We start from the raw sequence: 25,136 nt of genomic DNA, 5'->3' as shown, positions 1-25,136 counted from the left end.
ACTTGAATGGAGGATGTGGTGAGGTTGGCTGCGATCAATTATCAAACAATTGTCCCGCCGAAAGGCAAGGAGATAGTGGAAACTTGGGAGGAGGAGGTTAGAAGACAGTGCAAGGTTGTCCCGAATGATCAAATTGAGGCGGAAGTAGACTGGATCATCGACACAGGGAATACCAGAGCTTGGATGACAATGTACCATAAGACCTTGGAGACGGCTTGGCATGTTAAAACCCTAAATCGGAAGCTGCAAGCGAAGGCAGTAGAGGAGAGAACCAAGGGACAGATGGAGACTCAACTCCATTTGAAGGCGATATACAAGAGACTGAGAGCTATTGAGGAGGCTCTCAAGGGTGTAGGATGAATAGATTGCCTGCAGAATAACATGATTAGGGATATGAATAAGATGTTCTCAATCTACCTGAAGTACCTCCATAGTCTGGACATCACACTGGGTGAAGAGCAAGGGGATCCGGCTTGTCTGAAAAATATCGGCCAGGTTCGGGAGGTCAGAGTTGCAAGCGGTTGTCAACAGACGACTCCAGGTGCGGGAGGGGCATCAACAACAACACCAAGCGAGGGAGCAACCCCTGCAGCTAAGCAAGGTCTAGGGACAACAGATGCAACTCCTGTTAGTTGATTATGGCATTGGCCACTCTTTTGTTTAGTTTTGTTATATGGTTTCATAGGCAATATGGTAGTTATTTTGTTAAATTCAAGTCTGTAGATCCAAAATTTGTAGTCATTAACGTAGACAAACCAATAATTAGCAGTGGTAAGGAAGGCAATTTTGCTGAATTATACAAGGGATACCAGAGACAAAAAACCTTATGGCATGCCTAGTTAAGTATGTGATAAAGAAAATCTTTTCTGCAGCTGGTCTGGTTTCCAATTTGGCAGACCATTTGCCTTGTTTGTACTATGTTTATTTTGTAATATAAGGATTCTCTACTAACTTACAAAAAAAAAAAAAAAAAACGTAATATAGGTTTATGACTTCCATGGGAAAAGTTCTTCATTCTATCCACTCTGATGTGATCACCAGGTTTTATGAAGAGTAAGAGCTTCCTTGGACAGCTGATCTGCAATTTCATTCAATTCTGTGTACACAATGAAAAGTAACTAGATTGAACCGATTTTTTAAGTCCCTAAACCTTTTCATTAGGGACTGAAGTAATAAATTTTCTTGTTAATCTAGGTTGTTATTGATGTCAATATGGCACTCGCCGAGATGGAAAATATTGTTGAGATGCTTGGTTCCAAATGATGATGTCATAACTCTTGTTTCATAAGAATGTCATCAATTAATATGTCAAGTCACTAATGAAGAAGTCTTAAGAAGTGCCAAGTGCCAAGTATTTAGAAGCCCTTGATGACATATGGAGGACTACATTTGATGATGTCATATTCTTGATGAATGACCACAATTGATGATGGCACTTGATGAGGTCTTGATAACATGGTTGGAGATCATTTGATGGTTGGAAGATTATTTTGGAGTTATCCTAATGATGTTGCACTATGACTGCACTAGTATATCATGACATTGTTCATGCGTCATGCTACATGGATGTTGCACTCCTACATAATGACTCTATGATCCTATGATGACATTGATAACAATGAAGAAGCCACGCTGTCCCAAACATTCCTCATGCTGTCCCAAACTTTTTATGCATAAAATTTAAGGACAGTCACAAAGAAAAATTATTTTGGACACCTTGGAGGCATCCTTTGAAAATGGATCCTAGACCATCTTAAAGAGGATTTTTTCCTCTTTCTAACGAGCCTTTATTTGCCCCAAAACTCCCAATAGTTTGTGAGATATTGAATTTTTAAGTTAAGGAAATTATTCCTAGCAGTGAGCCAACCTACATTCAGTCATACAAGTCGGCCTCACTTCAAATAGACATGTCCCTTCAGTTATAAACGAAATCTCTATAAATAGACGTCTAAACACTTCATTTTGATCAGCAATTCAGGCAAGAATTCAGAGATACGAAGTACAAGAGAAGACAGAAGGCCGAGGAGAACAAGGAGACTATTGTTTAGGACGAAAAAGGATAACTCTGTTTGGGCATAAAATCTTGGTCGAAGCTGCCATATTTTTCGTGGTCGAAGCTGCCATAGTTGTCGTGGTCGAAGTTGCCGTAGTTGTCGTGGTCGAAGTTGTCGTAGTTGCTGTGGTTGAAGTTGTCGTAGTTGCCATTGTCGAAGCTATCGAAGTTGTCGTGGTTGAAGCTGATGTAGTTGCCGTGGTCGAAGCTATCGTAGTTGTCGTGGTTGAAGCTGTTGTAGTTGCCATGGTCGAAGTTGTCGTAGTTGCCATGGTCGAAGTTGCCGTAGTTGCCGTGGTTGAAGCTGTCGTGGTCGAAGTTGTCATAGTTGTCGTGGTCGAAGTGTTGATTTATTGGGATTGGAAAAATAGAGCTTGTTGAAGTCTTCCCTTGAGAATAGAATAGGGTAGATTAGGAGAAATTTGTGAAGCAACATATTGAAGAGTTGTGGAGATCATTGAAGACCATGATGCATTGAAGCCATTATGAGGTGACCTTGAAGAAGTTTTGTTTGGGTAACATGAAGAGCAGTGGTGACACCTTCATGTGAAGAACAAGGTTGTCATTGATGATGTGACGTGGAGACTAAGTGAAGGCGTAGCTGAAGATTGATAGGGCTTGTTGAAGAAAACATTGGGAGCCGTGAAGTATAACCAAACATACCTTGACAAAGTGAAGCTATAGGGTTGGAGCCCTTGGGGTTGGTGCCTTGGAAAGTCCAAGTTGGTGCTTGGCAAATATAGGATTGGTGTCCTTGGAGTTGGTGCTCCTAAACTCAAGGTTGGTGCCTTGGATAAGATAGGGTTGGAGCCCTAGAGGATCGGAGTCCTCAAGAAATCAGTTTGGAGCCTGAACCAGATATAGGGTTGGAGCCCTTGAGGTTGGTGCCTCAAAATTGACAAGGTTGGAGCCTTGGAAGTCCAAGTCGGTGCTTGGCAAATACAGGTTGGAGCCTGGGAGATTGAAGATCGATGTCTTCACCTAGGGTTGGAGCCCTACATATATTGTACTTGATTTATTGAAGAAATTAATAAAAGCATTTATTCTTATTGTTTATTTTATGTTCTAAATATAAGTGATCTAACTGGTAAAAGTAACAATTGAAAAGAAATACTAATTCACCCCCCTCTCAGTATTTCCAACAATTGGTATCAGAGCCAGTACCTTCACTCAAAGCCTAACAGCTTGAAGGTTGATCATTAGAACACAAATGGCGAAGCCAAGGAAGAAAGTCTCCAATCCTCCTAAAGATGTGTCTCCCTCAACCACCGAAATTGAAGTTAATCAATTTGTGAAGGCTCCATTGTTCAATGGAAACTTTGATACATGGGAAGCAAGAATGAGGAATTTCTTAAAGACTAAAGGCATTGAAGTTTGGAAATCATTGATTGTTGATAACATGATGGATGGAGAATACAAGGAACATAATACAAGAGCAATGAAAGCAATCTTGAATGGGCTCCCTGATTCAATGAAGGCCAATTTTGAAAAATGTTCGTCAGCAAAAGGCATATGGGATAAAATTCATGATCTTCACTCAAAAGGAGTGTTGACAATGATCTCTAGACAAGAAAATGAAGCTAAAGGTAAGAGTGATGACATCAAGGCTATAGAAGACCTAAAAGACGAAGAGAATGAAAAAGATTTTGAAGAAGATCTCCTCACTAAACTTATGGTTTCCATGGAAGAGATTATCAATTTGAAAAAGGAAAACGAGGACTTAAGAAGAAAGCACTAGCTGGTGACCAAGACCAAACAGGGAAGGAAGTTGACCTCGTCAAGCTTCAAATACAAGAAAGAGATGAAGAGCTCGCCAAGCTTAAGGAGGAATTTCATCAAAACAATAGAAAGCATCATGAAGAAGTCATATCCATGACAAATCAATTGGATAAGGTAAAGAAACAGGAAGATACCTTGTCAAGCCACCTTTAACAAAGGCACAAAAGCTTCAACAAACTTGAAGCAGATATTGGTCAAAACAAGGAAGAGGTCTCCTCCCTTAGATCTCAATTAGAAGAAGCAAGGAAACAAGCACAAGGAGCTGAGAAGGTGATGGAAGCTTTGACATTCATAGAAGGACAAGTTGATGAAGCAGAAAAGGAGAGAAACACCATGATATGCCAACTAGAAGAAAAGGATGATGACATCACCAAGTTAAAATCAGAAATCACTTCTCTTAAGGCCCAATCGTGTGAAGCAACCAAGATGAAGGAAGAAATGGAGATCATTCTATCAAAGAAGGATGAAGAATGCAAGAAAATGAAGGAAGAAATTGTCTTTCTTAAAAAGGAAGTTGACTTGTTGAATAAGAACTTGAAAAGTTATCAAACCCTAGATGACATCCTAAGTCATCAAAGGTCTCCCCTTGATAAATTAAGTCTTGGCTATGCAAGTGAATCCTCAAGCAAGAATGATGCAAACCCTAATGCTTCAAACAACAAGGATGTGAGGAAGCCTGGAAGAAATGTTGATGCTCCCAGTTCCAGCAAAGGCAAGGAGAAGAGTCAAGACAACTATGGAAGAAACCCTCCTCCAAGAAGAAATACAGATGATGTCAAGAATACAAAAGGTGATGGATATTATCAAGGAATCCCAACGCAGAAAGGCTTCAAAAGTACATCAAGGAAATCTCCATCTCCCAGGTACCAAAGTATATTTCTTGGTTATTGCTATTCTTGTACAAACTTTGGGCACATGGCAAAAGATTGTAGGGCATACCACAAAGATAATTATAATGGTCCCCGTCAATCTCCAAGAAGCAATTTTGCAAGAAGTCATGAATTATTATTCATGAACAACATAGAGTGCTTCAAGTGTCATAACATGGTCATATGGCACGTAATTGTAACTTGATTTGGGCACCTACTCAAGCTAGAACTATGCAAGATAAGAAAGTTATACAAGTATGGAGAAGGAAGCAAATTGAATCCGAAAGTCCCTTGAACACTCTAGCCAACAACACATGTTGTTGACTTGACGAAGTCATCCTTGATATTCCAAGTATTTGATGGGGAGACTCTACCAAAAGGAAGACCATGCATACAGTTAGGGGGAGCTTATGATGATTAAGCATTCTTGCAGAAGCTATCCGTGAATGGGCCCTATGAAATCCTTGATGAGCCACATGGACAATCATCCTTTGATAGATCATCTCTCGGGAGCATTTCCATTGAAGAACATGATCCCTTATTCATCCGATGGATTATTATTGAAGATCTCTTCCACTTGATCATTAGCAGGTAATATTTCATGAGGGGGAGTTGGTTCATCACATGAAGGAATTTAAGCACATCTATCATGGACCACATTGCCAGAAAGAAGAGCACCATGACAGGGGGAGTAACATACCTATGAAGAACTACTATTCGTAAAGAAAAAAAGCAACTTGACAGGGGGAGTACTTGGGCACCCCATTTGCCATTGATGTCAAAGGGGGAGAGAATGTTGGAAGGGAAAGAATATTGGCATCAATGACAAAGGGGGAAATTGTTAATCTAGGTTGCCATTGATGTCAATATGGCACTAACCAGGATGGAAAATATTGTTGAGATGCCTGGTTCCAAATGATGATGTCATAACTCTTGTTTCATAAGAATGTCACCAATTAATATGTCAAGTCACTAATGAAGAAGTCCTAAGAAGTGCCAAGTGCCAAGTATTTAGAAGCCCTTGATGACATATGGAGGACTACATTTGATGATGTCATATTCTTGATGAACCAAGGCTACAGTGCATCGCTGTTAGAAGAACCTCCCCCTCTAAGCCAAGGACGAGTTTCCTAAAGAAATCTGGACGAGTTAGTACAGACTGAGTTCGTTGTACATTTCTGGGCATAGTTTAGCCTCCATAATGTGATTGAAATGCTAAAGGGAGTAAGTGTGGGGTCATCCTCTGCGTATTATTGAATTCTGGGCCGGGTTTCTCCACATTGGCATAAGTTGGAAAGAGCTGAAGTCTTCCTCTTAGTGGCTGTGCGTATAGCTGATAAAGATAGCCCATTGTGCAGAGGCCTAGAGTACTCAGAAGTGCCACAAATTCAACATATTTAGGGCTGCTGAGATCTGATATAAATCGCTGAAAGGGGATGCTGTCAACAAATCAACTCAGAGCAACCAGGTTCCTTGCTTCCTATTAGTTATGACAACTCACTGTTTTGTACCTCAATAAATCGTATTTCACTTTGTAAATCTGAGTTGGATGAGTAAATAGAAATTGGCAGACTTTGTCATAGTATGGTGTTGTTTGAATGAGATTGGGTTGACTGAGTTTAATGCATGAATATAATAATATATCTATACTATGATACCTCTGTGAGTATATGCATTTGATTTTGAAATCTAATCTGAATTAAAACTACTCAGAAATTCACCTACAGCAATGTGCATGTGACATGTTTGACAAAATGCCTAGCTGAAGTTACACTGAAAAAACTCAGAAATTTGTTGTCATTGGAGAGTTTTCCTTAGTTTGGATTTTATGCTCTCAATCACAAGTCTAAATAATTATTTCAATAAGGCAATGTGAACTAGTACATAAACTGGTATCATCTTTAATCTTCAATCTGAAACTTTTGAACTAAGCTTTGTTGAATATATGCCTGAAAATCCACCAATATGATGATGAATGGTTCATTTGAAATGAACTTTGAAAGAGAGTAGAATTCCTAGAATTACTTGACAATTTGATCATTTGCCAAGTAATTTGGCTAGAAGAAACTAACGTTTTCTGCTAATATGTGAACAAATAGGATCACCATTCCACTATAGCAAACAAATAGGATCACCGAAGTTACATGTTACAACTTCCCAAATATGCTAATTTGATGAGCTTGATTGACTGAATTGTACATGTCCTGTTGAGGAGGCTAGTCACCATGCTGGAATTCCCAAATTTTGATTTGATGACTGCACAACTTGAAGCTTGATTATCATTGATATTCCCCCCTGTTTGGTGCAAGTGACATTATTGTTGAAGACCGAGTCCCTAGAAAATCACAAACTCCAAGATCACCTTCTTATGAGTTGTCATACTTATCCTCTGATGAGGTGTTGCCATTATCTACTAATGAGTTGTCATTAAAAGCTTAGATATAAAGGTGGTCAAGTACATATACAATATATTGACATCATGAGATAATACATGTGTCACCTTCTTATGAGTTGTCATCCTTATCTACTGATGAGGTGTTGTTATTATCCACTAATGAGTTGTCAGCAAGATCTTAGATACAGAGGTGGTCAAATACATATACGATATTCTGACATCATAAGATAATACATGTTTTGAGAATGGCTTAAGCCTTTTCCACCATGTTCTGCGACTCCAGAGTCACCACTATTGGAGAGCGCATTGATGGCACAAGTTGAGACATTGGAAGAGAGAGTAGAGCACACACCAGAGGGACCATATTGACAAGGCGCCAATAGGCATAGAGGCATCCAGATCCATGACAAAGTTCCCATACGACAACCACCCACGGCTAAATGGTGAGGATGTTTTACTTGATGAGCTATCTGTGGAGGGGAAAATAGTGGCTCATGTGGAGCCCATGATGGAGGAGGATGCACAGCCATCTTTTGGGCTAGCCATTGATGAGGGGCAACAAAGAGAGAATATGATGGCACTTCAGCACAATTCACTTCAGAGGCATACTGACAGGGCTTTCAGCATTATTAGCCCACCTCTATGCATTGGACAAAGAGAGGAGTTATCTAGACAAACCATTAGGGATGACCAGGTCAGCAAGATTGAGCGACATGAGTTGATTAAGCCCTCCGTACACAGGAGATTGTGCATTTGATCCCTCCTCTGGGATAGGATGGCAAGAGGTATTAAGTTGGTACCCAATGGAGCGGGTTAGATGTCTGGATATATTCATGGTCAGCAGCATAGTTCAGCAGGGGCCATGGGTTACCAGAAGAGCTCGGGGGACAGACTGTTGTTGGGATCTAGGTGGGATTCCCCATCACAACATGGAGTCAGTAAGGGATGGTAGTAGCTGTGAGGTGGATTCGGTGACTGAGCGCACACACACTCTCATATTTCCATCAGAGTTCTCACCTAGATCGGTAGGACACCAAACAAGGCATTGTATGGAGATAGTGCTCTCACATTGATGTATTGGGCAATAGGAGCTACTGAGGATCGGCACAACAGTGTTATTCCCGTTCACATGTGAGGAGTTAGGCCACCCAGGCCTGTCAAGGAAGATGAGGAGATGTAGCTCACTTCATGGTGCGTACACTAGCAGAGTGATGGATGCATTGGTACATATGGGACACCAGAGGATACAGGGTGACATAGCAGCGGGTAGTGGCATTCGGGGGTGTACAGGGTATGTCGCAAGCCACAGTGGTACGCAGGAGTGTACAGGGACACATGGTTGTGTGTTGTGGCGTATGGTGTTGCACAACGAGATCTTGGAGCATTACCTATGATAAGGACTCCCGATAGGGGCGTCAGGCATACCATTGGGTTTGGCTCACCCGGAGTCGATGAGGGGATGGATGAGCATTTGGGGACATCGTGTTCAGCGGAGACAGGTCTTTGACTGAGTTATCAGCATATCCGAGGCAGAGAGAGGGACATCAACAGGATTACCTTTGAGTATCCATACGAACTCTTGACCCTACCCTTCGGGACCTATACACCTATCACTCTCCAGTATTGCTTATAGTTGCATAGAGTGTGGTTGTTGCCCCTTGATGCTCTCAGCACAGGCAGCAGGACGCGACAGGCTTAATCGAGACATTTGGATGGGACACGGTGTATTCGGAGAGAGACTTATCAACAGTGGCATTTGGTCAAGGCACGAGCTGACAAATATAGACTTAGGGATTGCATGGTTTGCCGCAGAGGCCTCGTAGGTTCCACCCTTGAGTTCACACTTAGGGAGATGATCGCGAGGGAGCCGCATGATGAAATTTTGGTAGGACAGTCTGAGGCGTTATGTGAGCATGAGGTACAGTGGATTCGTCTACAGGAGGGTGTCCGGACTCCAAACAGCGTCCAAGTGCATCATCAGGAATTAGGATAGCAGAGTTCGTTGTGTGGTCTAGCAGGAGGAGGGTAGTTTGGCAGGTATGGGACTGATTCTTGATGATCGGTGGCCATTTGATTACATACAGGAGTCAATTATGAGGCACAGATGGGTTCTAGTAGATAGCAGGGCATCACAACGGTAGTCATTGAGGACTAGGGGTTGTGAACTTCCAATGTGGTTATGGGATCCAGGAATCCAGTTGACTGATGGATCGCCTCATTTGGTGAGTACCGGCATGATAACAAGTGATTTAGTTCATTCTCTGGTTGACACATGGGGGATCATTGCAGCCTTCATCATATGGCGAGGCAAGTTGCTGCTCAGGATCAAGGCTAGCCATGGAGTGGTAAACTTTGGCATTGTTGAGTGGCCCTTGCAAGTTGGTCATGGCTTCGATCATGACAGATATTGTGGCCGAGAATTACAGAAGAGGAGGCTCTGGTATGAGTGTGTCGGGCAGTCAGTCATGACCAAAGTGTTGTGGTGTTAGCAGGATAGTTTCACACTGCAATGGGCATGGGATCCTGGCATCACAAGACTTAACAATTCAGCGACCCTTAGGGATGAGTTGGTTCCTACAGGGGAAGATCATTCAAATCTCCCATTGGGTTTTAGTGGTTTGCTATTAGCGTGGGGGACTTCACCAGCATGGCGGGATGATCAACAGGAGGAGATCAAGGGGAGCTCATGTGGGTGAGAATTCATCTCCACAGGGGTTGGATTGTATCTTCAGGAGCCTACTCCTGAAGTGCATGAGATTGACTACTCAGTAGGGTAGCTTCACGAGGAGTTGATCAAGATTTTATATTATCGTGATGCTCTACTCATGGACAGTATGCGGAGGGCTTCTGGAGCTTATACCTGGTTGGACAGTGGGTGGAGCAAGGGGTGCTTCACGTTGATCAGGATGGCTTGGGATCTTGGAATCGAGGGATTCTTTTATGACAGGATAGTGCATGGGCCAGGGATGACTCAGTGGTACATTTGGGACCCCGGTATTGTTTCCAGTGACAGGTTGGGTCAACAAAGAGGGGGAGCGCTAGTTCGGTCATTGCTTGAAAACAAGAATTTTTTTGCGTGGAGGACTGTAATATCCCAAATTTTGTGACCTTGGGAATTTTTCCCAATTTTGGTAATATTAATTAAAAGGGGCAAATATTATTTTGGAGAAAGGTGGCAAGTATTATTTTATTGGAGATTGGTGGCAAATTATTATTTTATTAAAATTGAGGCAAAAGTCACTTAGTGGAAAATGGTCCCCACCAATAAAATAATAATCAAAAAGGGAATCTAGAAGCATGGGAAGAAATTATAAAAGGAAGATGGATTCATTTGTTGATCATCTTTTGACTATTACATTACACCTTTCATCTTCTCTTGGGGTTGTTTAGCACAAGAAGGAAAGTGTTGTTTAGCACAAGAATACCAAGGAGAAATTCCACCCCCATTTCAAAGAACTTCGAGTGTCTCCCTAGTGAGGAAGTTGGGAGTCCAATTTAGGGCTTCCTTTGAGCTTATTGCAAGAGATTTCATTAGTTTTACGCATTTCCTAGGCGCAAAAGGAGTTCGTGGTACATCTTTTGGAGCAGAAGTTGTGGTTAGAGATTTCGGGCTTTTAGAGAGAGTTTCCCTTTGCTTGTCGCAGGAGTTGTTGGCATCTTGCAGGGCAGAGATTGAGGGGAATATTTGGGCCGAATTTTATCTATTTGTGGTGGTGCGCAGAGGGTCTTGGGCAGTGATTGTGCAAAGGTTGTAGGACATGGTGATTGGAGGAGTGAGGAGCGAGGAGAAGACTTTTCCGAAGAGAATTTTGCAGAAGTTTTCCAAAGGCATTTCAGGCAGGGATTTGAGCTCCATTTAGCAGAGACATTCATGTAGTGTGCAGAACAGCCTGGGCAATTGACATTTCTTGAGGGCTTTTGGTCAGCTGGAACTGGCCCAAGAGTTTTCTGGGTTTTAGTGGATATTTGGAAAGGTCGTGGTTAAAATTTCAGTATTTTCAAAGCAGTTTATAGGGAAGAATGTCCAGTAGGGCGCATTGCCAGCCAAAGAGCCATTTGCACCATTTTGGAGGGCTTCTTCATCACCTGGATTCACCCCGAACCATTTTTGGGTTTTTGTGGATTTTGGGAGAGGAGTCCGAGGCTAAATTTTTAAAGCAATCCGAGGAGTATTCAACCCTAAGATCAACATTCCAGCCAACAGCAGATTATTTCTAGGTAGTGCACAAATCACTCCAGGACCATTTCTACCACTTGGTTCCGGGCCATTTTTCTGTGTTCTGCTCAGCTTACATAGCAAGCCCAAGTTCCAAAATTTCAGCTCATTTTGTGTACTCTTTCATCATAAAATTAATAAAATGACTCAGATTGTGTTGCTAGACATTTTGGTGTTTTAATTGTTGTGTATGAGTTCCAGTTTATGTATTGTTCTTAGTACATTGCTTGGTATTAGTTGTTAAATTCCAATTAGGAATATTACACTATTTCCTCTTTCCAGTAGCGTTTCTCAATATATTCTCCTTTATTTCCTCTTTCTATAAATATTGTTGGCATCCTTCATTCAATTCATCCAAATGAGAGAAGTCATGGAAAATTAAATAAACCATTACCAGTGATGCCTTCTTCGAGACTTTCACCCATGATGTTAAGAAATTTGATTGCCAAGTATCAATGCCTTGCTACTAATAGAGTGGAAAGGGAATTTTGGATTGAACTGGTACATCCAATCGTTTGCTACTAAATCCATTGATTTATTATGAACCAACCGATCTGGTACATAACCCATAATCAAACCGATTCAAGGGTCAATCCATCATCCTTTAGGGTCAAACCAATAGAACTGACTAGTTTCAATTCTAATTCAATTAATTTGTTTTAATTCTAATTTGATCAATTTTTAAAACAATAGTCTTGGCTAAGCTAATTGGAGGCCTTCTATTCTCACATCATTCACCTCCTTAATTCCAAGACCTATTAAAGCCATAAGTTCACATCTTCACACACAAGTTCAAGCTCAACGTTTCTTGTTTTAATTTTTGTACCTCCTTCATATATGCTTGATTAAGAGACTACATCTTGGTGAACTTGTTACCCCCTATTCTAACATGAATGGTAATTGGTATTATGTAGATTAATGGGATCATTTTAGCCTTCAAGAGGTTCGAATGTTGTTGGAGGTTGCTTCAGGGGTGTATCTTTTTCTTCACAAATCTTTGTCATGGCAGTCACTGTTGCCCACCAAAAGTGGGTAACCCCATAGGAGAAACCTTTTCTCCTATCTTGGATAGTCAGCCAGCCAACCAGCATCCCTATACATTGCTCAATTCTCATGATATATCACATTCCTCTCACCATCCGACATTCCTCTTGAAGGAAGGTGGGTCACCATTCGGCAGGTACTTTAACCATTTTGCAATCAAGTGTTTTTACTTAATGTTTTAGGCATTCTAACATGGATAAAGGGGTGATTTGGATGATTGATCGATCTTGATTGTAAACTTGTACTCTCACCTGATCAGACGGGTTAGTCTTTAGCCCTATCCCCGTGGGACCTCCTTTGAGCCCTTAGGGTAATAGGAGCACTACTTAGGAAACTTGGATTAAAGTCGTGTCCATAACCATTCCATATTTAACACCTTCCATCGTTCCCTTGATTTCACATCCATCCTTCAAGTTTTGTTATCGTTGGTTCATTGGGATTTGGCACCCTCATATATGCATCCATGAGTTAGGGCCAAAAAACTTTACCCAAGAGGTTGATGCGGCTAAAAGAAAAATAAAATCATAAGATGGCCACAAAAAAAGAAAAAGAAAAGTTAAAATCCAATAGATGGTTGAGACATTGATTAGCATGTGGGCAAAAGCTTAGCACGAGCTCTACCCCCCTCATGAGCCATCACCCAGTTCCTGAGCACTTGATGTTCCATCACATCATAAGGAACCCATGCATGTCCCAATCCTAATGAGCAAGAAACCAACTCATCCTTAAGGGGTAAATAAATGCTACATTAAAAGCATGCTTGGACACCTAAGTTATGTTGCTTATCAAAGCATTATCAAAATAAGTAAAAGGCGCATCAAAAGGATGGAAAAAGAAGGCACCATTAGGAGGACTGGTTATATGATTTCGGAGGGGATGTAGGAGCAAACAATACTCCTAGCATCCAAGGTCAAAGGAAAGAAACTATAGATAAATCTCTAGCTACTTCTTTGGAACTACTAGGTAATTTAACGGGCAGAAGGCATCCTACTCTGGATATGTATGGAGTTGATACCTCTAATGCTCTTAGGAGGTATGGATTGATGAACGGTTTGGCATCTTCAAACCTATCTCGATGATATCAGTCGGTCTCCTAAAGGGTAAGGTTGAGGAGAGACTTGAGGTCTCACCAATCTACTATCTAGTGCACTCTAGGACTCTTCCTGCCATTTGTTACTCTAAATTGATGGATCAAAATGAAAGTATGAGGTGATAGTCCTGGTCATCCCAAGGTGCAAACGGCATGCAGGCTTTGAGATCTGTGGCTAAATATCTCTCTTATCAAGACAGGAAGGCATCTATGGTTCTAACACCAGAAGAAATTAGAGATGAAGCCCCCCAAGTCCCTATAGAGATAGTGATAGTGTCCTCGTATCTCATAGTATAGGGGCACCTAAAAAAGAGGTGCATCTTTGTCTTTGTCTCCTATAGGTGGCACATCTGGTAGATCCTATCAGACAATGGTATATGGTGGTCCATCTCTATCTGGAGTCAATGAGAACTGACCCATAACTATCCTAAAGGGATCTTGAACAAGGGCATCCATTGCCCAAGCATATAAGTGGGGTTAGCGATGCTGCCATTCCACAGCGACAAAAAGAGCTCTAGGTAGGACATCTTCAAGGCCATGCTTGTTGAAGGTGAGGCCCAAGTGACCTGAATGTACAATCTGTAGATGTCCTCTCTAATAGCCTAATTCAATACAAGTATATTGACCAGAAATGGCTCGATGCATCAAGGGAGAATCTGAACAGGAGAAGGCACTTTGGGAGATAGTCATTGACTGGAGGAGTCGAGATACCTCTTAGAACCAACCTCGTGCATGGCCTGAGGAGGTATCTAAAGTGAGAGCCTCTAAGGAGCAAAATGAAAGGTATGGGTACTTCTCTCTCCCAATGGAAAAGTCTCTAAAAGACATGAGTCTATGAAGAAAAGAGACCAAGTGAAAGATGACCTCAAAGGAGGAATGAGTGGACATTGAACTATGCCTGAATAATGGGCTATGGAACTACCTACTTGCAGCAAATGATGCACTAGAGAAGCAAGGTCTGAACACTCTCTATCATGGCCCAATCTATCTCTAACAAGCTTGGCCCCCAAATCTCAAATCCATAGATAATTGTAGGTCTGATAATCGCGTCCATGAAGTAGATTTTGGATGAGATGTCCTGAAAATGGCCCTGGAAGAATCGTCTCACGATGAGAGCTAGGGAACCAAATCTTTTATTGAGTCAAGGATGGAGGACCCGCCACATACCAAAACGAGGCCCTATGAATTGAACTCATAGGTAAGTGAAAGCAGTGATGATCTCCATCTCTAGCCCCTTGATAGTAGAAATGTAAGTCTGTAAGAGAGCTCCTTGATTCATTGAAGATCAAAACCTTGGTTTACACAAGTTGACCATCAACTATCAAAGGTCACAAAAGTCAGCGAATGCATCAATCTATCTTTCCAGGCCCTTGGGATTAAAGACCTATAAGACCAAGTCGTCGACCAACCATCCCCCTTCCTAGATGTGCTCATGGAGGAAGTTCTATAACTCATCAATATAGATCCTAAAGAGGTTCGACGAGAGGGGCCACCACTATTTTACCTCGATGGTACTCTGGACGAAGTTGGACGTGTTAGAAAATCAGAAAGGCAAAAAGATTTTCTTATATTGATAATTACTTGTGATATTCTTATATTCTTTATTATGTTCTTCTTTTATCTTTTCATCAAGAAATCATCAAATTAAAAACACGAAGATCGAGGACACCAAAAGTAGGCACTCAGCCAGGGCTAAAACCCCTTATAGGGGAAAACCAAGTCAAAACTCTTCCTTCAGTAGATTTAAAATGAGATAGAACAAGACCTTAAAACAAAGACCTTCCTCCTCCACCAAGTCAGACTTCCAATAAGATACAACAACCTTCAATAGTCTCTTCTTGTCCAATAGCTACAGACTAGCATCAACCCAGAAATTTCGGCTCCAGCTTCACCAGAATTTTGGCCCAGCTTTAGATTTTCAGCCTCTCAGCTTCTGCAGAATTTCGGCCCCCTGCAACACTCCAGAACTTCACACGTGTGGAATAGGAGAGAGAAATTTCGGTTTCTTTTGCAAGATAATGATCTCCTACTTCTTCACTAGACTTTTCATTCTTAACCCTTGAATTTCGCACCTTTTTCTTGCCCAGAAGTTGCAGATCAAACTTGATGAGTTGATTCACCAAATGAAGTCGAGTTGTTGCCTTTATATAGGTGATTATACCCCTTAGTTAGGCCAACTTGTCCAATTTGAGGCCGACTAGGTGGAGGAGTCCTAATTGACCTATTTTACATTAAAATAAATTTATTTCTTGACAAATAAATCCCAAGAAGGGTCTTTTACAATATGACATGGACAAGGACACTTGACATAAACCCTAGAAGCCTGCAATGGAAGATTTGACCTATAAACAATTGACCCAAGCATGAAACCCATGCTTTAATAAGTCAATTTTGTTTATAATAAAATTTCTTTTTCTTTCTTTTGACAAATACATTACATCATAACTTTACATACAATTATGAAGACTGGCAATAGTTACATTTTTTAACAGGACAAACACTGCGCTATCTGTTAGTTAAACATAGCACTCGACAATTCATTGACCCAATAGATTACGGATCTATTGAATAAATGCACAACTAGATTCTTAACACAATTAACGGACACAAAATTACATAATCATCTCAATCACAATGACACAAACAAATTTTGCCCAATCAACAATTCTTCATTAAACCTAAACTTACTTAGGCTCCCATCCTGGGATAATGGGCCAACTGAGAAAATTACAGATACAATATGCCTTCAACTAATCCAACAGATCAAACCTTAGGTCGGCCCTCATTCTCCTTGGCTAATCTCTCTAATGTTGCTTCTTTGCACTAGATTATCACACTCTTCACTTAAGAAAACCTCTCTCTCAAAGGCTAGTGCCCTTTTATGGTGTGTCTTCTCTTATCCTTAGACTTGCCTCTATAACATTACATTGAGCTAGATCAATCGAAGGGGAATGGCTCATATGACGGAGGTTAGCGTTTTCTCACTCTGCTTTATCTCATGGTGATGTCGTCGTGTATCCAAACTTTGTATCTCCCCATCTACTTATACAATGGAGTCGCAAGGGGAGAAAGGGCTCTCATGCAACCATAGAAGAAGTAATGTTGATGTTGTTGTCTCCAGGGGCTTTTACTATAAAAGGATCTTCTAAGCGAATGAACTTCAAGGGCGGATGTGAGCAGCTCCTCAATTGTTACCATCTCCATGCTTCGGTAACACCTCTTCATTGCCCACATCCACATTTTTCCTCCATGGCCTGCATTTTATGTTCATGGACGTTATGTTATTTTGTATGGAAGCTTCTATTTGTGGAAATCTCGACGATCTATGTGCCCCATAACACCTTCCTGCCTATATGTCGAGGTCCAAACTCAGATGAGTTGGGTGCGGCCCTGTTTCCAGAGCCTTCACTGGTGGTTTCCAATAGTGGGGTCCCTCAAAGAATGGCCAGATCTAAGAATGTTTTTCCTCTGACAGGGAATAGAAAGAGGCTCCCCTTTTAGATTTTTATTAAGAACTTCCGCAAGAAAACTAAACTATTATGGGTTGATAATTCAAACAAGTCATTTATAGCATGCATGCACACAAGCAAGAAAGAATCCCAAGAATAAGAAGAGCCAAACAAATAAAACAAAGGGTTGGAATTTCACATACCAATATCCTTATGATGATGAAGAAGATGACAAAAAATAATGTCATCAAGAACAAGAAGAAACCAATGGCATAGCCTTGCAGGGAGTCGTCCAATATGGGGATGCTATGGTACAATTGATCTCTGACAATGTACAAGAAGTTGAAGAGGAACCCGTAGATCTATTAACAGTGAATGGATTTGGGGGCTCCAAAAGAGTACATGTCTCAAAATGTTCCGACTCAGACAAAGAAGTCTGACATGCGGGACAAGAATTGGCCTTGGTCCTAGTTGAATCAAATCCTAATGGTTGGCAAAAAGTGCATAGGTGGAAAGGCAAAAGAGAAAAGATTTACACTAGTCAGCGTTAATTTTATACTTGCCTTTTGTTGTTATTCCTAGTTTATATTCTATGTCTCCTTGTTTTTTATGACCCTTCTTGCTGCTTTCAGCTCTCTTTGTACTTAACATGTACTGACCTAATTACTATATGCATACACATTGAGTTTGTTTTCAAAATGTAATTTTTATTTTAATTAATAGAAATTACGGTTTTTTCTGTGGAAATTATTAAAAAAAAAAAAATTACATTGAGCTAAATCCCTAACCGTAATCTCCAAATTAATTGGCCATTGAGATTAGATCTCACCTCACTTGAAATCAAGGACTAAGATTAAAACATAATCACTAAATTAATTTACTTTACTTTCCCAAGTTTCTTTAGCTCAATTAGCCAACATAATAATTATATGCTTTTCCTAAGTTTAAACTTAGGCTAAGTTACATTAGCAACTTGCGCATACTTGAGCAAGTGTCCAAAGGAGAGTTTGGGTGACTTCTTACATACCTATACACTTAAGCCTGTGCAGGAGAACTTACCCAAGATACAAACATCAACACTATCCAGAGGCGTCACAAAAATGACTTGTACAATTTCACAATGGTTGCCAGGAGGGTCTCAAATATGTCAATGTTGCACAGCTTCTAGTATATTGCCTCCCTCGAAACTCTGTCAAACACTTTTCGAAAATCCACAAAGCAACTATAAACATTTGAAGAGCAATGACGAACCTCCTCAATAATGGCTCTAACTGTGGAGATGTGATCAATAATCTAGTAGAATAATGTGGATTGGATGAATAATGTGCCTTGTCCAGAAGGGAGGAAGCTTGAACATACATCCTGGTTAAATAAATCAACAACGTAAGACTCAACAGACTTGATGCCATGTTTACAGAATTCAGCCTAAAGCCCTTTCTCATCTAGTGCTCTATTGGTACTCATCTCTGATTGCTCTCCTAATATCCTACTTAGAGAAAAGGTGGCATAAGGAGGGAAGGGAGGAGATGTGGAAGGGAGGTTTTTCAGAAATGCCATAACGAGAGGTAGGGTGTGAGAACATGCTCTGGGGGTCAAGGTCGGGCAGGATGGCATGGTGTTTAGGAAAAAGAGCATGCCAAAAGGCTTTCGGGAGGTGCTCCACAAAACTCACATTTTTCCAAGTAGTAAGTTAGACAAAGGCAGTTCACATTCTCTCTACAGAGGTCGAATTCACATGTGTGATCATGAAAAGAAGTGGAGTCATCCTCTATTTATATGAGGTCTATCCCTTCATTCTTACAAATAATTAAGCCTACAAGCCCTAAAACAAGTTTAACTTTGAGTGTCTAACAAGACAAGAGGGTACAAGCCAACCTCATAGCTCAAAACAATAAAATATTGCCATAAATGCCCACAAGTGTGGGTCAATATCCTCTACAAGCATGATGTCATCTCCTTTTTAAGCAATAAATGCCACAATAAGGTGTGGAATGGGCTAAGGAGGTGCTCCACCATCATAATAAACTCCAAATCCTGAGGAGAAACCTTGAGAAGTGCCTCAAAATGCCTCCATGTCTAAAAACCATGCTTTTGGTTCCCTACGTCATCCTCTCAAGGGTTAAATGAGTGACATGGCACCATCTCTCTCCAACGTTGGGGCTCCAAGAATGAGTACAAGTCATCCCTTGTCATCCATCACCATCTGGACTGCAGAAAAAGCAACGCCCATCAAACAATGTCAAGGCCAACCTCGGGGCACCCTAGGTCCACTGGGACATTAAGTAAATCAGACACCAAGCAAGAGGAGCTCGACATTCACCATCTAGGGGTACTCTAGAGTGTCGATCATCATATGGAACCACCAAAGTGGCCAACGCTCTACTCTGAGGCAACGTTGCATCTGCAAGGTCATCACTGCTCTCTAGAAGGTACAAAATGGCTTGGGCATGTTGTGCAATGGAGTGATGTAAGGTGCCCTGAAAAGCCTTTGTTGTTGTGTGAAGAACCACCTGACAAAACCATCTCAAGATCAAGTGAAATTCACCAATCATTATGATCATAGATGCATCATAGTGGACCATACTTAATTGTTAAGGGCATAATAATACTTCAAACTAAGATCACCTTCAACTATCTAACTAGACCAAGTCCCGTAAAAGTGTTCACTATCTATGTTAAGGATGGCTAGATGGTCAACCCTCTTAGGTATTTCCAACCCCTAAAGGGAAGTGGTAGGTCCTAGGTCAACCCTTCAATCCCTAGGTGCCAGTGAAAATAGTGGCAATGGAGGGGAAGGACTTTGGGGCAAGGTGCCATGGCCATGGAACCAGCTGAAGGAGTTCCATCATCCTAACTGTATATATGTAATGAGGGAGCAATCATGGAGGCATGAGTCACCCCTTTCCTCGACCTACTTTTCACACCCCTCTGGTGTGCCTTTTACTTCCTTTTTATAATGCTTTGAATGGGAGCATAGCTTAGGATCCCAAGCTTGCTTTTAATGATTTAGTATTTATTTACCCCTTAATAATGAGTCAGTTACTTGTTCACCAAGGTTGGGACATTTAAGAGTTCCTTTAGTATGTAATGGGGCATCAGGTGCTCAAGGAACTAGGTGATGGATAATGAGGGGGTAGAGTGCATGTTAGACTTTTGCCCACGTGCTAATTAATGTTCCGGCGGCCATCTTTTGCATTTTATTATTTCTTTTTCTTCATCTATCCATTTTATGCTTTTAACGTTCGTTTAGTAGCATCAACCTCTAAGGCAAAGTTTCTGCCCAGACTCAAGGATGAAGATAAAAGAGTGTTAATCCAATGAACCAATGACCACAAGTTTGAAGAATGGAGATGAAATCAAGGAATGATGTAAAGTGATATGTATGGAATATCATAGACACACTAATTCAAATTGAGTCTCCCAAGTTGTGCTCCTCCTATAACCCTAAGGCCTCAGACGAGGTACTGCTAGACTATGGTCAAAAAAAAACCTCTCTAAAGTGAGAGAATAGGTTTACAGTCAAGATTGGTCAATCATCCAGATAACCTCTTGATCCATACTAGAATGCCCAAAACATTAAGTAAAAGCACATGATCGCAAGATGATTAAAGTACTTGTCGAATCATGACCCACCTCCCTTCAAGAGGAATGCTAAATGGTGAGAGGTGTCTGACCAGTGCAAATGGTGGAGGATCCTGGCATAATATCATGTACTGAGCAATCCAGGACTGTTGGCTCGTTGGCTGTCCAAAGGAGGAGAAACTTTTTCTCCTATGGGGTTTCCCACATTTTGGTGGGTAACGGGGCCTACACAATTACGTTGGAACTTATGTTTTTACAAACTTCCAAAAAATCATTTTGGTCAGCAAATAGCAGGTGTGAGAAACATCTTTAGAAGGCCCTCAGGAGAGATATACCAAAATAAGCACACCAGTTTTTTATGGTATTATATTTCTATCATGTTGACTCTTGAGAGTATATATTTTTATTGTCATATTGCTTTCACAATATTTCTTGCAATTAACTTATTAAGTTATTAATTTATTTGTCGAAAAAAGGTATATTGTAGATCGTGATGCATCTTATTACGAGATTTGCACGTGGGTCTCTTTGAGATCATCCTAAGTTATGTAATTATGCATATTCAGGTACTAAAATTAAAGTTTAGTACTGTATTGGTTTGATATTTCTCTTCAGCAAGAAGGATGTATAAGAGTTAGCCCTACATCAATCCAAGAGGTTACTTTTCTAGAATTTGTTTCATACTTTCCTGGTTTTGAAATCATAACTATTGATTTCAATGGCTTTCACCAAAGGTTGTTTCTTGCTGTGTTAAATGCATACAGTTATTAGGTATCCTTCCTAGGATCCTATGAATCAAAGCATTGTTCCATATTAGACGCAATACAGATCTACTTTAATAGATTCTATGGATGTCGAAAAATCTTTGTTTAAAAAAATGAATCAAAATTGGAAACACCTTGCTGGTGTTTTTTTCCCTAGTTCATATCCTTGTTTCATGTCTTGTGTAAATTTAAAAGGGGAATTTTGAAGAATATCCCATGAATTACTTGATTATTCAAGTATAACATTTTATGGCACTCTAGAACAATCATAGTTAACAAATAATTTGTGTTATTCTAGGCTCTTTGAGAATGCTCAAAGATAACATATTTGATCGACAGAATTGTAACATAAACATATGAAGATATTTCTCCCTACATGCTATCGTTATAGGTGTTTTGTTGGTGATAGTATTATCGGTTGTATCAATGATGCTTTAGCACCATAAAACATAAAAATGGCATAACAAATTGGACGAAATCCATAACACAGGCATAATAATAAGTCCATTGTGAAACAAAATTATCATGTGTAGCTTCGTGGAGTAAAACAAATCCCTGTTTGAATGGAATATAATCTGTGAACCTGTCACGAAATTTTCAAGCATGGTCAATCCCAATTATTAGGGGCTTCCATAAGACCACCATAGTAAAGTAGCCAAATATATATTGTCAGACCTGAACCCTGTGACAATTTGTTTGATATGCAAACATCCTAAAGTTTGATTCTTGAATTGTGTGCCTTGCAAAATGTAAGCATTGGTCCAATACATTGAACAGAAACTCTCTCTCGTTCAGTCCATCTGAATGTAAGCAACATACTAAAGATACGGAACAATTTGTATCTTAAATTTGTTTGGGATCTCGTTGTGTGCTATTCCCTCTTGATCCAAAACACTCTGTTAACATATGTAGTTGAATATGTGCTAGATAATATTTAGTTTCAACAATCATCTAGCACATTCAATATGAGGGGAAGAAAACATTTATAAATATAACCTCTTTATTTGGCCTACACATAATTGAAACAATTCAAATGTGGCACAGATAACAATTCAATGAATGCACTAAACAAAAACACAGTTACTACAAAAAAGCATAATTAAAGAAATATTCATAATAGGATTGTTGGGAAACAACTTACAGGAGGCCCTCCATCACAAAATTCAATGACTGCACGACCTATCACATTGCCCTGAATATGAACGCCAAAAATAAGCAAAAAAAAGATATGCACACAGTTTTATAGTATTCCCAGCGGAGAAGAAAGTTAGAATAAAACACAGAAGAAGTTTAAAATTAAATAACCCTACAAAATCCATTTCAAATATTACAAAAAGCTTAGTGGTTAAGCCATACTAACATGTTTTGAAGTACTTAAAAGTGAAAGAATGAAAACATGCCAATAACAGCAAATCATGAGTGCAATGCGGAAATAGAAACTTAAGTCAACAATGAAATTGTATTGATGTCTTTGAGTGGCCAGGGGCAATCAATAGGACTGGGACATATTAACAGATAGAGATAAACTAACGAGAAGATGCCTCGAATATCTCCAAAATAAATATATCTACTATAAGTATCAACCAAGGTAAGATGACATACAAAAACCCTGAAGCATATCAGTATGACAAAACGTTATATGTTTGTGTAGCATTACCCAAGAACGAACTAGAACTAGGAGCTTGACATGTAGGTGTCGGATAGCTATGCAAGGATCACTCTCAACACTCAAGCTCAAAGAAAAAAACTATGTGAACTTGACGAATACTAGAAAAGTAATTTCACTTGAAAGATAAACCAAGATATCATTAAGTCTCCTGCAATAGGATGGATAAATTTCAATCTAAATTACAGAAATACAAACATTTTTTGGTCAAGCCAAAAGTTGTTAATGTACAAGATATAAGGGTTGACAAGTTGGGGAATACTTGTCAATGTAAATATACAAGAGACTGCATTGTAGGGCATGTTGTCCAACTATATAAAACTAAGAATTTCAAATTTAGTTCCATGGATGAATGTAACGTTAGATAAAAAAAATTGATCCTAAGCTGTAATTTGGAATATGATTTAGGTAATATCTACAAGATAAATACTATAGTGCAAATATAGTGTTTTGTATTATAACAAAAAACACTTTGAAGATCAAAGGATGGAAGCGTAAGGAAAGGTAATAATTAATTTGGTTGACTCAATGACTAGTATTAAGCAATTAATGGAATTCTTGATGTACCCTTGACTTCTCTTTGTTATGGGACTACTCTCGAACTCCTTAAAGTGCTGAAGCTCTATTGGATTTGCATCCTAAAAGCATCTAATCTCCTCCTCAAGCACTTTGTGACAACCAATATGGCTCTGTTGATTTGAGGTAGCATCGGATGTGCTCTAGCCATGAAAATTGGTGAAGAGGCTAAAGCACATGAGATCTCCAAGACCCAGAAATGGTTTGGGCAGATTCTAACCGGTTTGGGAGATATTAAAATAATTAATATTTTTAATGGAGTTCCTAAGTCTAAACTTAGGGAAAATAAAATATTAATGGGTATTAATATAAAACTGGGTTAGAAGGTTCCAAAAGTCATGGATCAAGCCAAATCTAATCTTAGCCGTTGATTAGAGATTTAATCTCGATCATTGATGGACCAACGAGAAAAGTATAAGAGGAGGCTTGAGCGTCAGTTGGAGAACACACTGAGATTGATCAGTCAGTGCATTTTTCTGGAGCGGGGTTTGTTGAGAGAAATCGAACAAGTGATCTGAATTGCAGCGAGGGGTAGTGAATACAGAGCAGAGAGGCAAAGTTAGTACCAGAGAGACAGCGCAGATCCTGGAGAGGTTGACACAAAGGCAATTGGGTGCTATGCAAAGGCAGCTGGGAGCTGCGCAGAGCCAGAAGAGGCCAGCGCGGGTGACGCAGAGGGTCTAAGGGCTGACGCAGAAGCTTCAGTATCTGCGCAAAGGCTAGCAGAGCTAACAAGGGGCCAAGAGGCAGCACCAGGAGGATTTTCGTGGGTCAGACTAGGTGTTGGTGATCCAGGAAGGGTGACGCAGTCCATACAGAGTGACGCAGAGCAGTGGAAGCTGCAATTGTTGCTGTGGGATCGTTCATCCGGTGATTAATCGGCCGGAATATCTATCTTTGAGGAGAGGTACTACTACTGAGGGCATTCTCTGTTGGGAGAGCCATTTTTGGCACCCTAGTTGTATTCTGAAAATTGCATAATAATAAAACCCTATGAATAGCTACACCATTTTCCCGCATTGGGTTTTTCCAGGGACATTGGTCCAAAACATAACGGTGTCACTATGTGCTTGCTTTTTTTCTTTCAGTTGATGATTTGTAGATGTTGATACTGTACTTGTGTTTATTTTCAGTATTTACATAGTAAATAACTTGTTAAGTAATTAAAAAGTAGGTGAAATAAACATATAGTACAGGAAGAATTTCTAACAGGTTAGACTTAGAAATTCCAACAGGCTCACCAATTAAGTATTCAAAATACTTGGAATATAAAGAAATCCATAAGGACAGTAAATATATATAAATTGTATGAGAAATGATATATGCTAATAGTACAATAAGGGCTCCATTATAAATAGTTAGCCTAGACGCCCTTTTATTAAAAGCCATGTCCTTTAGTTGAAATGTGTGTTAATTTTAGGGCTAGATTGTTCTCTACTGTAGATAATCACATTTTTTAACTTTTTCAGCAATTTACACATTACATTCATCCCATATCATCATAAGTCATTATATAGAGAGAACATCAGCATACACAATGCAGCTATACAATAAGGAACTTTAGAAGAAAAGCATACACAATAGAGACATCGGGATTTAGGTCAGAGACCAAGGAAAAACCCCACAAGGGGGAAAGCCATAAATCTATACTTC

The 25,136-nt window shown here is 40.0% G+C and overlaps 1 protein-coding gene across 1 annotated transcript in view; it reads right to left on the bottom strand.

Annotated features, from left to right (window-relative positions):
* The window catches only part of LOC149258199 (alpha/beta-Hydrolases superfamily protein), a 344,546-nt gene that overhangs the window by 209,532 nt on the left and 109,878 nt on the right, over positions 1–25,136 (bottom strand). The window contains exon 6 of the mRNA XM_089414890.1: positions 22,383–22,433. Coding sequence (XP_089271016.1) covers positions 22,383–22,433 — 51 coding nt within the window. The remainder of the gene's footprint in view (positions 1–22,382; positions 22,434–25,136) is intronic.

This window comes from Pinus tabuliformis, chromosome 6, assembly GCF_031772625.1.
Source record: "Pinus tabuliformis cultivar Carrire ecotype Pingquan chromosome 6, CPIR1, whole genome shotgun sequence".
NCBI classification, from domain to species: domain Eukaryota; kingdom Viridiplantae; phylum Streptophyta; class Pinopsida; order Pinales; family Pinaceae; genus Pinus; species Pinus tabuliformis.
The sequence above is the reverse complement of the archived record's forward strand: the minus strand, read 5'-3'. Positions and strand labels throughout refer to the sequence as shown.